The sequence below is a fragment of the Dendropsophus ebraccatus genome, chromosome 3, assembly GCF_027789765.1.
Source record: "Dendropsophus ebraccatus isolate aDenEbr1 chromosome 3, aDenEbr1.pat, whole genome shotgun sequence".
Classification (NCBI taxonomy): Eukaryota; Metazoa; Chordata; class Amphibia; order Anura; family Hylidae; genus Dendropsophus; species Dendropsophus ebraccatus.
In genome coordinates this window covers 187667427-187683878 of record NC_091456.1, presented here as the reverse complement: position 1 = coordinate 187683878, position 16452 = coordinate 187667427, and the positions used below count along the sequence as shown (strand labels likewise).

The 16452-nt window shown below is 41.9% G+C and overlaps 4 protein-coding genes across 5 annotated transcripts in view; 1 reads left to right on the top strand and 3 right to left on the bottom strand.

Moving 5' to 3' along the window:
• The window catches only part of LOC138786591 (oocyte zinc finger protein XlCOF7.1-like), a 496490-nt gene that overhangs the window by 209466 nt on the left and 270572 nt on the right, over positions 1-16452 (top strand). The window lies entirely within an intron of this gene.
• The window catches only part of LOC138786766 (gastrula zinc finger protein XlCGF26.1-like), a 223792-nt gene that overhangs the window by 180215 nt on the left and 27125 nt on the right, over positions 1-16452 (bottom strand). The gene's annotated exons all lie outside the window — the stretch shown is intronic.
• Positions 1917-16452, bottom strand: part of LOC138787576 (zinc finger protein 585A-like) — a 32589-nt gene continuing 18053 nt past the window's right edge. The window contains exons 4-11 of the mRNA XM_069964922.1: positions 15998-16181; positions 13288-13393; positions 11636-11737; positions 11068-11321; positions 8995-9082; positions 8946-8952; positions 4794-4853; positions 1917-4144 (exon numbers count right to left, since the gene is read on the bottom strand). Of these exons, the coding sequence (XP_069821023.1) occupies positions 2723-4144; positions 4794-4853; positions 8946-8952; positions 8995-9082; positions 11068-11321; positions 11636-11737; positions 13288-13393; positions 15998-16181 (2223 nt within the window). The 3' untranslated portion in view covers positions 1917-2722. The remainder of the gene's footprint in view (positions 4145-4793; positions 4854-8945; positions 8953-8994; positions 9083-11067; positions 11322-11635; positions 11738-13287; positions 13394-15997; positions 16182-16452) is intronic.
• On the bottom strand, positions 8922-10075 carry LOC138786809 (gastrula zinc finger protein XlCGF17.1-like). The gene has a single exon (XM_069963872.1). The coding sequence runs from the start codon at positions 10002-10004 to the stop codon at positions 9144-9146; it is 861 nt and encodes a 286-aa protein (XP_069819973.1). The 5' UTR covers positions 10005-10075; the 3' UTR covers positions 8922-9143.

Genomic DNA, 16452 nt, shown 5'->3' with positions numbered 1-16452 from the left:
GTATTCTCTACCTGTAACACCACAGAGCACACGGTATTCTCTACCTGTAACACCACACAGCACGCTGTATTCTCTACCTGTAGCAACACACAGCACGCTGTATTCTCTACCTGTAACACCACACAGCACGCTGTATTCTCTACCTGTAACACCACACAGCACGCTGTATTCTCTACCTGTAACACCACACAGCACGCTGTATTCTCTACCTGTAACACCACAGAGCACGCTGTATTCTCTACCTGTAACACAACACAGCACGCTGTATTCTCTACCTGTAACACCACACGCTGTATTCTCTACCTGTAACACCACACAGCGCTGTATTCTCTACCTGTAACACCACACAGCACACTGTATTCTCTACCTGTAACACCACACAGCACGCTGTATTCTCTACCTGTAACACCACACAGCAAGCTGTATTCTCTACCTGTAACGCCACACAGCACGCTGTATTCTCTACCTGTAACACCACACAGCACGCTGTATTCTCTACCTGTAACGCGATATTAGAATAAAGCAAAGAACTTTTTTTAATTATTTTTTTTTCTTTTCATCTCCACACACATATAATGATTAGAGATGAGCGAACCAGCTGGATTTCTGGTTCGTATGAATCAGAAATCTCGGCGGCTGACTCCCGGCTCCGTGCAGCGGGTGGATACATCGTAAGGAATGCCTAAAAAACTGGGATACAGCCAATGCCAATGGCTGTATCCCAGTTTTCCAGGCGTTCCTTACGATGTATCCACCTGCTGCATGGAGCGAGTAGACAGCGGGAGTCAGACGCAGAGATTTCTGATTCATACGAACCAGAAATCCAGCTGGTTCGCTCATCTCTAATTATGATCAAGCATCTTTTATCTTTGAAATTGATTTCCACAATAGGGACTTTATTCGATACCATCTTACATGGGATATACTGTTTATGCCTTGTTTTTTGTGCAGGTGGGATTGGCAGTGCCGGCTCTTATCCTCTCTGCTGTTTAGCATAATCTATTTATGTTACTGCATCATTTTTGTACAGATACTGCAATCACACCAACATGTGTGAACACAGCCCTAATTTCTCTGTAGATTTTTGCACAATCAACGAAGTTGAAACACCTGCTTCTGGCTGGTCAGAGATGGTGAATCACTCCCTCCCCCCTCTCTGCATCATCAGCCTGTGTCTAGCAAACACTCACAATGTGAAACAGAGGCATGTAATATTTGTCTCCTAAGGGGGAGAGCAGTGGGAGCAGGAGACAATGTGAATTGGCACAGAGGCCATTTTTCTTCACTTCCTGGATTTCTATCAGCTACCAGTGTGGAAGAACCATACAGATACGGTAATACATTGTATAAACACATCTATATAACTTTTAATGTACTTTTAATAGAATACAAGTTTTTCTTGTCCGGAGTTCCCCATTAAGGCCGTGCTTCTCCACTCCACCCCGCCCACTAGAATAGTCCGTCAGTTGCCTGTTGTTCTGCAGAGACCAGAGGAGTGAAGAGACTCTGCTAGACCGCACAGAAGACAAAGAAGAAGCCGCTGACTCTACAGACTCTATGGTAAAGAAGCTGCTGTTTACTGTGAACCCTGACTGTCTGGACTTATCACACACTGGGGTGCACCACACCTTACCATCCCTCCCAGAGAGTAGCAACACGTGGTGACACCTCCATAGTGTCTGGGGGCTGAGCATTGTCACCACTGCAACCCCGGACCCTGCACATATCTGGCTACTTAGAGGGACATAAGGGGAGGGGAGGGGGTGCAACATGGATTTCAAAATTAGAAATCCAGCTGTGACGTCCACCCTCCATGTCCGTTCAATGGAGATCATATCAGGAAGCCCATTCAGCTCAATAGTCGTAGTATAATCATTTTACTTAACATTTAAAAAAAAAAAAAAAAAAACAACTGATGAGTGTGAAAATTTATTGGGAGCTTTATTTAAAAAAGGTAAATCCCGCTACAGTTCCTGTCTGTGCTAGGCTCCTCACAAGTGCTGCTGCTGCCATCTACTGGTGTCTGTGCTAAGTGTCTCTGGGTCGAAGAGAGTCCATGTGCTGCCGCTGTCTACTGCTGTCCTGGGAGAAAGTGCCATTTTACACCGCTGATCCACCAGCGTCCAATAATGTCCATAGAGAAGAGGTGAGTATACACAGCTGATCCACCAATGGCCATTGCTGTCCTAGAAGAAAACCTAATTTGATGCGGCTGGCCCACCGATGTCCACTGCTGTCCTTAGAGATAATATCACTTTACGCTGCTCATTTACCAATATCCACTGCTTTCCTGGGAGAAAATTGATGTTACGTCGCTGACCCGCCGATGTCCACTGCTGTCTATGGCGGAAATTAAACGCTTGACTTTTTTTCAATTGTGATTTTTCCAACTTTTGACAATTTTACAAGAACAGGCATTAACACATTGGTCCTTCTGTAATAGTCCCAGTACTGCAGCTGCTATAGTTTGGCTGTTTTGTTGAAATTTATTAAGAAATTGTTCATCTCTATCACCAAGATTTTTTTTCTGAGTAAAAAGTTTTCCACAGTCTGAATATTAAAATGGCTTTTCTTCTGAGTGAATTCTTTGATGTTTAAAAAGATTTGATTTTTCAGTAAAACATTTCTCACAATCTGAACATGAAAATGGCTTCTTGTCTGTTAATTCTTCGAGTACATGATTTCTGAGAAAAACAGCCCCACATTCTGAACATGGAACTGGCTACTTTTTTTTGTGAGTTCTTTGATGTTTACAAAGATTTGATTTACGAATAAAACATTTCTCACATTCTGAACATGAAAATTGCTTCTCTTTTGTGTGAATTATGTGATGTCTCACAAGATTTGATTTTTCAGTAAAACATTTCCCACAATATGAACATGAAAACGGCTTCTCTTTTGTGTGAATTCTTTGGTGTTTAACAAGATTTGATTTCAGAGTAAAACATTTCCCACAATCTGAACATGAAAATGGCTTCTCTTCTGTGTGAATTCTTTGATGTTTAACAAGATTTGATTTCACAGTAAAACATTTCCCACATACTGAACAAGAAAATGCCTTTTCTACTGTATGAGTTCTCTTATGGCTAACAAGAGTTGATTTTATAGTAAAACATTTGCCACATTCTGAACATGAAAATGGCTTCTCACCCGTGTGAGTTCTTTGATGCTCAACAAGATTTGACTTTACAGTAAAACATTTTCCACATTCTGAACAAGAAAATGGCTTCTCCCCTGTGTGAATTCTTTGATGGTAAAGAAGATTTGATTTTACAGTAAAACATTTCCCACATTCCGAACAAGAAAATGGCTTCTCCCCTGTGTGAGTTCTCTGATGTGAAACAAGATCTGATTTTCGATTAAAACCTTTCCCACATTCCGAACATGAAAATAGTTTCTCCCCTGTGTGAGTTCTCTGATGCACAACAAGGTCTGATTTATGAATAAAACATTTCCCACATTCTGAACATGGAAATGGCTTCTCCCCTGTGTGACTTCTCTGATGCTTGACAAGATCTGATTTATAATTAAAACATTTCCCACATTCAGAACATGATAATGCCTTCTTCCCTGTAAGATATTTTTTGTGAGTAAAGCATTTTTTATGTTGTAAATTTAAAAAATTAATTCTTTGATGGTCAACAAGTTTTGATTTCTTAGTAAAACATTTCCCACATTCTGAACATGAAAATGGCATCTCCCCTGTGTGAATTTTTTGATGGTCAACAAGACTTGATTTCTTAGTATAACATTTCCCACATTCTGAACATGAAAATGGCTTTTCCCCTGTGTGAATTCTTTGATGGTTAACAAGCATTGATTTGTAAGTAAAATATTTCCCACATTCTGAACATAAAAAAGGCTTCTCCTCTGTAATATATGTTTTGTGAGTAAAGCGTTGTTCACATTGTAAATCTGAAAACTGAGGCTTTCCTGTATTTGCTCTTTGATGTTCATCGTCTTCTCTGTAAATGTCAGCTTGCTGTGATGGATCAGAAGATGGGACTTGTATAACAGGATGAGATGAGAGATCTTTGCTGTGAGGGGCTGAGGATGTATCTGGGATAGTGGACGGCTCCTCACATGTATCTTGTGTGATATGATCCTCTGAGGAGATCTGATGTCCCCCTGAGCTCCTGGTAGAATCATCTGCAAAGGAGAAAACACCATTTCTCTTATTTCCCAGTAATAGAAGCTTAAACATATTGCAGACATGGAAAGTAATTTTTTTTTTAATAATTATAATAATAATAATAATAATAATAAGAAGAAGAAGAATGATTAGATCTGTTCCCATCCACAGGAAGTGTCAGGGAGAAGAATCTAGAAGCTGTAGGCCGGTGAGATGACATCCTTAGTAGTAAAAGTAACGGAAACTCTTCTCAAATAAAAAAAATAGGACTATTGACCCCCTACATACAGATAACCTAAAATACAGTAAGTGCAACAGCAACCTACAGGTGCAAGCACTTACCGCCAGGAATGTATTTACCACTAGGCACCCGTGGTCTGATGCCTGGGGCAGCACCAGGAGCAGGGGGAAGGAAACTATACTTTTTTTTTTTTTTCAGTCTCCAATCTCCTGTTCAGACTTGCCAGTAAATCTGGTTTCTTTTTGAGGGGGTGGGGGTTTATGGTGGTATTGGTCAGGTCTTGTGTGGCGGTGTTATCCAGTCACAGTATGGTGGTATTGGTCAGGTCTTGTGTGGCGGTGTTATCCAGTCACAGTATGGTGGTATTGGTCAGGTCTGGTGTGGTCAGTGTTAACTGTGATGCCTGGAGCTATTACCTACCAATCCTGTGGTGAGAACTCTCTCAAACAATATTCCGACGGCTCTAATCATTGATTCAATCTGGAAATTTGTTTATATTTTAAACAGTTAAAAACCATGAAAAAGGTCATTGAGACAATGTTTCTCCCTGTAGAGAAATGCATGTGGCCGAAACCACGCTCCCCAAGATTTGAGGTTAAGTCTTGAGGTTTAGTGCCTAGGCAGCAGCTTACCATATATACTCCCCCGGTGTACACACGATAAAAACCTACTCTATAGATATTACAAAATGAGGATCTTCACAAAATATTTGATTCCACGTTAAGGTGACCTCAGAGACATGGGGGGAGATTTATCAAACATGGTGTAAAGTGAAACTGGCTCAGTTGCCCCCGGCAACCAATCAGATTCCACCTTTCATTTTCCAAAGAGTCTGTGAGGAATGAAAGGTGGAATCTGATTGGTTGCTAGGGGCAACTGAGCCAGTTTCACTTTACACCATGTTTGATAAATCTCTCCCATGGTCCCTACTCCAGCATTCTCACACTAGCAATGGCCTCTCCTGGGCTGAATAAGCCTACAACTGGGCAGAAAGGAGCCAAATCTCTATTTATAACACTTGCAGGACATGGGTGGAGTACAAGCCAACAGGAAGCAGTCGCACCCCCTGGAACCTGAGAGGTATCTTATCTAAAGGGCCTTTTACACAGCCTGATTATTGTGCCTAGTCTTTCAGTGTAGACGCTCGTCGATCACAGTATTTAGATACGAACGCAATTACGAATATTCACAGAATATATACTACTGCATTTACGATGATAATTATGATCACATTAAATGAGGGTGTAAAGGGGCCAATACAGATGTGCAGTTTGTAGAGAGATGAGGATGGTGCCAGAGTGAGGAGCCTAATATGTCTGTCTGGCAGATTCTGTGGATTCGTGGCTCGGAGAAGTTCTTTTAACGGCCCAGGACAGAAGATGATGAAAAGGGAAGAACTCTGATCAGAGAAGACGTCCCCAGTGAGTCACTGGATATAACTGCACTCTAATGTATATGGTGTACAGAGCCTGTGTAGAGCTGGGGCTGCCTCTATATGACTGGATGCGGTGATAGTGATCTGTGTACAGTGGATTATTTAGTAGCAGCGGTGGTGTTAGTCAGTATGCGGTGGTAATATTTGTTACTTGTAATCTGGTACATTGTTTTATTGGATTTAGTATACTGGATAACAATATGGTGGTGATGGTAATATTTGCCCCTTGTGTACTGGTATTATTGGCAAAATTGGTCTCAGTATACAGGATTTGGTTAGTAACAATATGGCGGTAATATGTATGCTGATAATATTTCCTATATACTGGTATTATTGGTAATATCGGTCTTGAGATATACCAATAGCATCGCTTGGTCGAGGAAGGGGGGGCCCCAAGTTGACCTTTTGCACCAGGGCCCAAGAGACATTAGCTACGCCCCTGTACACATATACATACAGGGGACAAATGTAGCGCCCAGGAGTAAGGTACCTGTGATCATGGACACCTGCGGACACTCACTATAATGGGAGGCCATCACTATCCCACTTTATTGTACTTTCAGGGGATAACTTGCACTGTGTTGTTCTGTTGTGCACACTTGTACTGTTTTATAGTATTGAACTTTGCTCGGTATATAAGGTCTTTTTGTTATGTTCACTTTAATTCACTTCACCATACTCTGAAGGGTTTAATATAAAGCTAAGCTATGACACAGGAAGCTTAGAAGCCGGTAGTTTCCCACTGTTGCTGTGAGATGGTGTGCAGAGCTGAGGTTTTGGAGGGGAAAAAAACAGACATGCTGATCTTTTCAATGTTTATGTCTAGAAAGAAGCTGCTGTGTCATTCCCATAGACCTGTATGGAAACTCAATACAAGTCTATGGCAGACTGAGGTTAAAACATTGCATCTGTTAAGGCCGTGCTTCTCCTCTCCACTCCACCCCGACCTCTAGAAAGTTCTAGTTTTCTCCCAAACAGTATAAAAGGAAGAGTCAGTCAGTTGCCTGTTGTTCTGCAGAGACCAGAGGAGTGAATAGACTCTGCTAGACCGCACAGAAGACAAAGAGGAAGACGCTGACTCTACAGACCCCGGGTCACCAGCTCCCTGACCAGAGCACAAGCCTGCAGAGACCTAGAAGAAGACTGCTAGCTTAGGCCTCTCCCTTCTTCTGCTACAGGTCGGAGACTGGAGAATCCGGCTTGGGGCTCTGTCTGTATTGTTTTACACCTGAAAATTTCCTCAGTAAAGAAGCCGCTGTTTCCTGTGAACCCTGACTGTCTGGACTTATTACCCATTGGGGTGCACCACGTCTTACCATCCCTCCCAGAGAGCAGCACATGGTGACACCTCCATAGTGTATGAGGGGCCGAGCATTGTCACCACTGCAACCCCGGACCCTGCACATATCTGGCTACTTAGGGGACATAAGGGAGGAAATCCATCTGTGGCACCTACCCTCCATGTCCATTCAATGCAGATCATATCAGGAAGCCCATTCAGCTCAATAGTCGTAGTATAATCATTTTACTTAACATTTAAAAAAAAAAAAAAAGGATGAGTGTGAAAATTCATTGGGAGCTTTATATAGAACGGTAAATCCCGCTACAGTTCCTGTCTGTGCTAGGCTCCTCACAAGTGCTGCTGCTGCCACCTCACTGTATCTGTGCTAAGTCCCTCTGGGTGGAAGATAGTCCATGTGCTGCTGCTGTCCTGGAAGAAAGCGCCATTTTACACCGCTGATGATGTCTATAGAGCAGAGGTGAGTATACAGAACGTCCATTGCTGTCCTAGGAGAAAACCTAATTTGATGCAGCTGGCCCACCGATGTCCACTGCTGTCCTTGGGAGATAGTGTCACTTTACGCTTCTCAATTACCAATATCCACTGCTTTCCTGGGAGAAAATTCATGTTACGCCGCTGATCCGCCGATGACCACTGCTGTCTATGGCGGAAATTGAACACTTGATTTTATTTTATTTTTTTATTTTGATTTTTCCAACTTTTGACACTTTTACAAGAACATGCATTAAAGCGTAACTGTCATGGTTTTTTTTTTTTACTTGCATAGATTAAGCGTTTTCAAATTAATTACTAATATACTTTATCAGCTTTTCTTGTCATCTAGTCCAATTAATCTTGACTTTTATCCTCCCCCCTAGCTTTTATCTGCACAATATTTCACAGCTTTTCAATAAAATCCGTCTTCACATTTTCTGCCTTTGTGAATACGGATTCTCTCTGAGCACCTCCCTCAGAGCCTACGTGCGCGCTCCCGTGCAGAAGCCGATGCCCAGCCTGTACAGGGACATAGGAGCTGTGTCATAGCTCCTACTACAGAGAGAGAGAGGTCCTGCTGCCCTTCTTTCATTACTATAGGAGTGTGCAGGACATCTGCAGCTGCAGCAAGACTACCACTCCCATCATGGTATGAAAGTGAAAGCATGATGGGAGTGCTAGTCTCGCTACAGCTGCAGATACTATAGTTGGAGACAAACAATAATCAGAATTAGTGTTGTGGAAGTGCTGTATGTATAACAAACTTATTTTATTATATTAACCATAATGTCCACTATTTCTCTGCTGTACCTTCTAGCTATTCTGGTGTGACTGTATTCGGCATAGGCTGTGCTATGAGAATGGGAGGGGGGGTGTCAGAGCTTGCAGTGCTCTGATTGGTCTGTCCTCTGTGCTCGCTCCCGGCTGGTTTGTGGAGGATTATGGGTAGTGAGGAAAGCTCAGCCGAAATACAGGACAGTTACTGAGGTGGCAGCTGCAGCATGTACAGGGGATGAAAAAGGTACTAAACCAAATGATTTCAGCTAAATGACTGGATGTATGATTATACCTATGCATAATCTACTGTTTGGCTGGGGTGGTGTAATTTGGGCCTGGAAATGACAGTTACGCTTTAACACATTGGTCCTTCTGCAATAGTCCCAGTACTTCAGCTGCTATAGTTTGGCTGTTTTTTAAAATTTATTGAAAAATTGTTAATCGCTAGCACAAAGATTTATTTCTGAGTAAAACATTTCCCACCCTCTGAATATTAAAATGGCTTCTCTTCTTTGTGAATTCTTCAATGTTTAAAAAGATAAGATTTTTCAGTAAAACAGATTTTCAGATTTTTTAAAAGTACTTGATTTCTGAGAAAAACAGACCCACATTCTGAACATGGAACTGGCTACTTTCTTTTGTGAGTTCTTTGATGTTTACAAAGATTTGATTTACGAGTAAAACATTTCTCACATTCTGAACATGAAAATGGCTTCTCTTCTGTGTGTGTTATTTGATGTCTCAAAAGATTTGATTTTTCAGTAAAACATTTCCCACAATATTAACATGAAAATGGCTTCTCTTTTGTGTGAATTCTTTGGTGTTTAACAAGATTTGATTTCCGAGTAAAACATTTCCCACAATATGAACATGAAAATGGCTTCTCTTCTGTGTGAATTCTTTGATGTTTAACAAGATTTGATTTCAGAGTAAAACATTTCCCACATACTGAACATGAAAATGCTTTTTCTCCTGTGTGAGTTCTCTCATGGCCAACAAGAGTTGATTTTGTAGTAAAACATTTTCCACATTCTGAACATGAAAATGGCTTCTCCCCTGTGTGAGTTCTTTGATGCTCAACAAGGTTTGATTTTATAGTAAAACATTTTTCACATTCTGAACATGAATATGGCTTCTCCCCTGTGTGAGTTCTCTGATGCCTAACAAGATCTGATTTCTGAGTAAAACATTTCCCACATTCTGAACATGAAAATGCCTTCTCCCCTGTGTGAAGTCTTTGATGTTGAATAAGCTTTGATTTATAAGTAAAACATTTCCCACATTCTGAACATGATAATGCCTTCTTCCCTGTAAGATATTTTTTCCGAATAATGCATTTTTCATGTTGTAAATCTGAAAACTGAGGCTTTCCTGTATTTGCTCTTTGATGTTCATCGTCTTCTCTGTAAATGTCAGCTTGCTGTGATGGAGCAGAAGATGGGACTTGTATAACAGGATGAGATGAGAGATCTTTGCTGTGAGGGGCTGAGGGTGTATCTGGGATAGTGGACGGCTCCTCATATGTATCTTGTGTGATATGATCCTCTGAAGAGATCTGATGTCCCCCTGAGCTCCTGGTAGAATCATCTGCAAAGGAGAAAACACCATTTCTCTTATTTCCCATTAATAGAAGCTTAAACATATTGCAGACATGGAAAGTTACTCTTTTTTATGTAACATAATAAGAATGATCAGATCTGTTCCCATCCACAGGAAGTGTCAGGGAGAAGAATCTAGAAGCTGGAGGCCGGGTAGATGACGTCCTTAGTAGTAACTCTTCTCAAATAAAAAACTTAGGATTAATCCTACCAGTAAGCTGTTTGTTTTCGAAAGCTTCACGACGGCAGCACAGGAGTCATGATGTACCTTGGGCAGGAAACACGACACCACCAGTGTATTAGAACATAATTTCTAGCACCATGTGAGGCAGGGTGGGTCGGTGGTGCCGTCATGAAGCTTTGAGAGAAATCGGCTTACCAGTTGGGCTAATTCTAAATTTCTCTTCCGCTTCACGATGGCACCACAGGAGAATGCCAACATTTACCTTAGGGAGGGACAACAGCTTATAGAACCTTCCTCCCGAAGGCTAGGTCTTCCCTGCTCTGAAGCTGAAGTCTGTAATGGCGAGTGAATGCTGCGATATTTTACATATTTGTTCTATGGAAGTTGAAGCTCTTTCAGCCCAGGATGTAGAAATGGATCTAGTAGCGTGAGCTCTAATCAATAAGGGAGATGGTAAATTATAGGCCTCAATGATAGCTCCTCTAATCCATCTTACCAGGACACTTGGAGACTTTTTTGCCTTAATTACATTCCTGGAATTGAATAAACAAATTTTGATCTTTTCTCCAAGGTTGACAGATGTCTAAATATTACAGGACAGATATTCGGACATACAGGGTACGGACCTTTTCTTTCAGATCATTCTTTGGATTTTCACAAAAAGATGGAAGAACGATGTCTTGTGATCAATGGTAATCTGAAACCACCATAGGTAGGAAGTTAGGATCTGTATTCAGGATTATCCTATCAACTTCGATAACACAGTAGGGACAGGCTATGGTTAGAGAATATTTTATAGGGTAGGATTAATTCTTGATGCCGCTTTTATAAATCTCTTGATCGGCGATGGTCGGCTAGGTTGGTATCATACATAGCAGAAAATCGAACTTTAAGGATAGCAGGTTTAAGACCTTTAACCTAACCTGCCTGTAAGAAGTCCAGAATTTGAGGTTTGTTGGGTGGTGATGGCATCTTAGGTGGAGAATCACACCAGGCACAAAAAGCTTTCCACACCATCAAATATATCTTTGCTGTGACTGGTTTCCTGCTTTTTATCAGCGTAGAAATCACCGCATCTGAAAGTCCGCTATTCTTAAGGTTGAACTTTTGAGGATCCAGAGGCAGAAAGATGAAGATAAGCTGGGTTTGGATGGTATACCGGACCCTGATGAAGGTCCTGTAGAAGAGGGAGATGTAGCGGATGGTCTATCGCTAACTTTTGAAGAAGACCAAACCAACTCCTCTTGGGCCAATAAGAGACAATTAGTATTACAGTGATCCTTTCTGTTAGGATCTTCTGTAAAACCTTTGGCTCGGTAAAAGGACCAAGGCTGGTCTACAGCATCTACTGCTAACGGTCCATCTTTCGGATTTAGGGAAAAAAAAAGATGTCCACTTTCCGGTTGTTACAGGTAGTGAATGGGTCTATCTCAGGTACTCCCCAGTCAGAGGTGGCCTGAATAAAAATGGCATTCTTCAGAGACCACTCGCCTGGATCTATGATGTTCCTCCTGAGGAAGTCCGCTATCCAAATATTCGGAATATTCATTGTTCCCCTGAGGTGGGTAACTGACAGAGATCTGATGTTTTCTTCTGCCCAGATGAAAATCTTATCCGATAGGGACTGCAATGCGGTCACCTTTGAGCTGCCCTGGTGGCTTAGATGGGATACAATTGACATGTTGTCCGATAACACGTGAACGTGTGCATTATTTAATGTATGCTTGGCTTGAAGAAATAACATCTCCATGGTCTTTAGCTCTTGGTAGTTGGAAGACATGTTTGTCATAAGGGGAGGCCATGTTCCCTGAAATTATTGAGATCCTATCCGAGCACTCCACCCTAATTTTCTGGCATCTGTGTACACTAGTATTTTGTGGTGTACATTGCAGGAAACTTCTTTGATTAAGTTGTTGGTCTGAAGCCAATACTTGAGATCTTTTCACCAAGGGTGTTGGAGGGTGTTTACGCTCCAAGTCGTTTTTGGAGGCATCTGGAATGGGCTTGGCTCCAGGACACCGCTGGTATGCGGGAAGTATGCAGGAAGATCCAAGGATCGATATCGCCTCCCGTATCTTGCAGTTCTTTTTCCAGATTCTAAGAATTAGGTTCCCTCTTTTGTCTGCTGGGAGAAAACATCAGTAATTTTGAATCCACCAATATTCCCAGGAATACTTTCTGGTGAGACGGGTTAAATCAGATTTTTTAGATTGATTGTCGAGTCTACTGATCTCAGTAGTGACTGAGCCATCTGGAGATCCTCCTGTAGTTTCTGGGTATATTCTGCAATCAGAAGAAGGTCGTCCAAGTATGCGATGATGTTGATTCCCTTCAGATGAAGGTACGAGATTACTTCTTCCATGATGCTTTAAAAAATTCTGAAGAGGGCTGAAGAGATCCCAAAAGGAAGCGCTGTAAACTGAAAGTGTTTTATCTTCCCTTCCTTAAAAATCTTTGGTGTAAAAGATTAACGGTATATGATAATAGGCAACTTGAAGATCTAGAGAGACCATTAAGGCATGGACTCCGATCAAGAGGGTAGTGGATCTTATAGACTCCATCTTGAATCATTTGTACTTTATGTATCTGTCAGGGTTTCAGATTTATTATTAGTTGATAAGAGCCTTTGGGCTTCTGGACTAAAATAAGGTTGGAGCAATGACCCATTTTTCATTCTTTCTGAACTGGTTGAACTACTTCTTGGGAAATGAGTTTTTTTTAACACTGGACACCAACTCCTTTTGGAGGGAGGTTGAGGACTGTCAGGAGACATGATACTTCTCTGGAGGATGTTGAGAGAACTCTATTTTGTATCCTTCCTTCATGATGGTCAGTATCCATTGATTCTTTGTGACAGTGATCCAGGTGTCCAGAAAACCCGACAATCTCCCTCCTAATTTGGAAGTGTTATTGTTTGTATTTGGAGGAAAAATATTCTTCCCCTTGCCTCCTTTTGAACAACTCAACGGTAATTATTCCGGAATCTGGGTTTCCGGTATGGTTCCTTTTTCTTTACTGGTTTCCCTTCTGGTAGAGATTTTTCTTATCTGGAGAATTTCCCAGGATTGTATCCGGGGCTGACCCAAAGACGTATTTCCCTTCTAATGGGATACCGCAGAGCTTAGACAATGAGATATTTTCACTTGACCAGTTTTTTAGTCACAAGGCTCTCCTGGCCGAATTGGTTAGGCTCTTTCTCTGCTATGCGAACAGACTCTGCAGGAGAATCTGCTAAGAAGGCAATTGCGTCTAAAGAATGGAAGAGAAGCAAGAATTTGCTCTCACAGGCTCTTGTCTCTGAGATGCTCCTCTAATTGGTTTATCCAAACTTGCATTACTCTTACAACACAAGTTGCGGCAAATCTTCATCCTTGAAGGGTAACGGCTCCTTATTTCTCCAGGAATTAGCAATTTCTTCTCAGGATCTGCCACTCATCTGTAATTAAAGTTTGTAAGGTTTCGTGAACAGGGAAAACTAATTTCTTTTTAGATTTGAGACCAGAAAATAATTCTTTAACAAATAAATCGTGAACTGTCATTTCTTCCTGGGTGTCCTCCATTCCCAGTACATTTCTCACTGCTGAGTAATGGAGACATACGATCTGAGTTGAAAAATATTTCTTAATTTTTTTCCTGAATCTCTGACTGAAGAATATGCCATTGAAATCAGAGAGCTGCCCTGATTCACATTCGGAATCGGAAGATGAAACCCTTCGTCTTTCAGATCTTGGAGTAGTAAATCCCTCTTACATAGTAACTGCAGGATGAGCAGAGGAAGGCTTTATAGGCTCAGGAGGAGGTGGTAGTGGCGGAAGAAGAGGTGCAGGATTAGGCTCAGGTGGAGGCATAGCTGCCGCAATTTCATCTTTCATCATTTTGCGGATATCCACTACAAAAGATGCTCTATCCTCCTTTATATTATCCGAAATACATTCTGCACCAATGTATTTTTGGTAGTAGAAGGCAATCTAGAATTGCAGGAAATACATCATCATCATCTAGTAGTAGAAGGCTTAGGTTTCTTCTTAGCAGGTTCCTTAGTCTCCTAGTATAAACAGCGACTAGTCAACCTGATACATATTATACAAAACCACCTGGTGACTTATAGTGAAAAGAATAGAACAAGAACTATGTGTTAGGACTCGGGCCGTGTGTTCGGCTTGGCGGCCATAAAAGCCAGAATGTTTGTTTGTCACATACTCTGCTCTGCTGCTCCTGGTTGTAGCAGTGTCCAGTGTTACACTCCACCGGCTGATCAGCACTAGGTGTGTGCAATCACAGTGATTTGACTGACTCGCCCAGCTATTTATCTGTGCGTCTAAAAGGACAATAGCACTGCTCCGAGGCATAGTGTGTGTGGGTATGAGTGTATATATACATACAGGGGGACATTCCCATAGACCTGTATGGAAACTGAATGCAAGTCTACAGAAGACTAAAGCTGAAACATTGTATCTGTTAAGGCCGTGCTTCTCCACTCCATCCCACCCAATAGTTCTAGTTTTCTCCCAAACAGTATAATAGGAAGAGTCAGTCAGTCGCCTGTTGTTCTGCAGATAGAGACCAGAGAAGTGAAGAGACTGTGCTAGACCGCACAGAAGAGAAAGAAGAAGCCGCTGACTCTACACACCCCGTGTCACCGGCCCCCTGACCAGAGCAGAGACCTAGAAGAAGACTGCTAGCTTAGGCCTCTCCCATTTTCTGCTACAGGTCGGAGACTGGAGAAGCCGGCTCGGAACATTGTCTGTATGAATTTGCACCTGAAAATTTCTTCAGTAAAGAAGCCGCTGTTTACTGTGAACCCTGACTGTATGGACTTATTACCCATTGGGGTGCACCACGTCTTACCATCCCCCCCAAAGAGCAGCAACACGTGGTGACACCTCGATAGTATCTGAGGGCCGAGCATTGGCAACACTTCCAACCCTGGGCGCTGCACACAACTGACTGCTTAGGGGGACATAAAGGGGGGGGGGGGGTTGCATTCAACATGGATTTAAAAATTTAAATTTAGTTGTGACAAAATGATCCATCTACCCTCCATGTCTGTTCAGTGCAGATGGTATCAGAAAGTGATTAAAGAGAAGGAGGAGAGGGGGCAACCTTGTGTCATTCCTGTGAAAATGTCGAAGGGCAAAGAATTATGGTGCGTTTACACAGAGATTTATCTGGCAAATTTTGGAAGCCAAAGCCAAGAATAGTTTTGAAAAGAGGAGAAATCTCAGTCTTTCCTTTATGCCCTGTTCTCTATTTATAGTCTGTTCATTCTCTCTTTGTAAACGCACCTGTAAATGCAGTCTGTTAATCTGGAGTTGCAGTCAGTTTCTGTATAAGCTATAATATATTGGGAGAATATAGGGCCAAACCGTCTACGCTGAATAGTGGTGGGAATAAAGGGCCATGAGGTCTTGTCGGAGGCCTTTCCTGCATCTAAACTAAGTATAATGGTCAAAGGTCACGAACTCGATCATTGAAAAATTCTTAACTCTGGTAACAAGCACTCGACCATTTTAATGCTCACTGAACATTACTGTCAGTCATTACCGAGCCATGTCTGTGAGCGCTGGGACTTTCTGTGTTTTATCTCAATTTTTTGAACAGAGAAAATAAGTGAGTATATGACATAACTCCTTGTGATCACAACCCCTGTCGATTCCTTAAAGTTTTTTTTTCGCAACAGCTTCCGCTGGAACTGTGATGTATATTAAAATTTTGGCTGAATGATTATATAGCTGGAAAACTGACAGGACACAGAGCTTATAATATTCCACACAGAATAGTTACAGCCGGTGACTGAGGAGAATGTGTGACTGTTCTCTGCATTTAGTGGTCACTACTCACCTGGGCGGTTACCTGTAGTGATGTCCTTCTTATACTGCTCATCACTGCTGTCATCTGTCTCTTCTTCTTCTTCTTTTATTACCTTGTCCATAGCAATTTTATTGTTCTGATCCTCCCCTGTAGTAATTTCCTCCTTATACTGCTCATCACTGCTCACATGTGTCTCTGGAGCATTAATGTTGTTCCCATCTTCCCCCTGATTCATACGATAGAAGAGAAATATTGTAAAAGTCATCAGACAGTAGGAGAAGTCAGGTGGGATGTACAGATCATAGGGAACATCTCCATCTACCTGATCCTGATCCTGTGGAAGAAGAGGACGGGGACATCTCTCTGGTGCTGTTCTCTTACTGGATCTGACTGGAGGGAACACATACAGAGACTGAATTCATTCTTTCCATCCAGATAATACAGAGAGGAGGTGTGTATATAGTCCTGTCTATTACCTGCTGATGGGAGGGGCTGCT

Bases quoted from the DNA above. Each gene is read 5' to 3' on its own strand.
- LOC138786809 (XM_069963872.1), bottom strand. From the start codon at position 10,004: ATGTTTAAGCTTCTATTAATGGGAAATAAGAGAAATGGTGTTTTCTCC.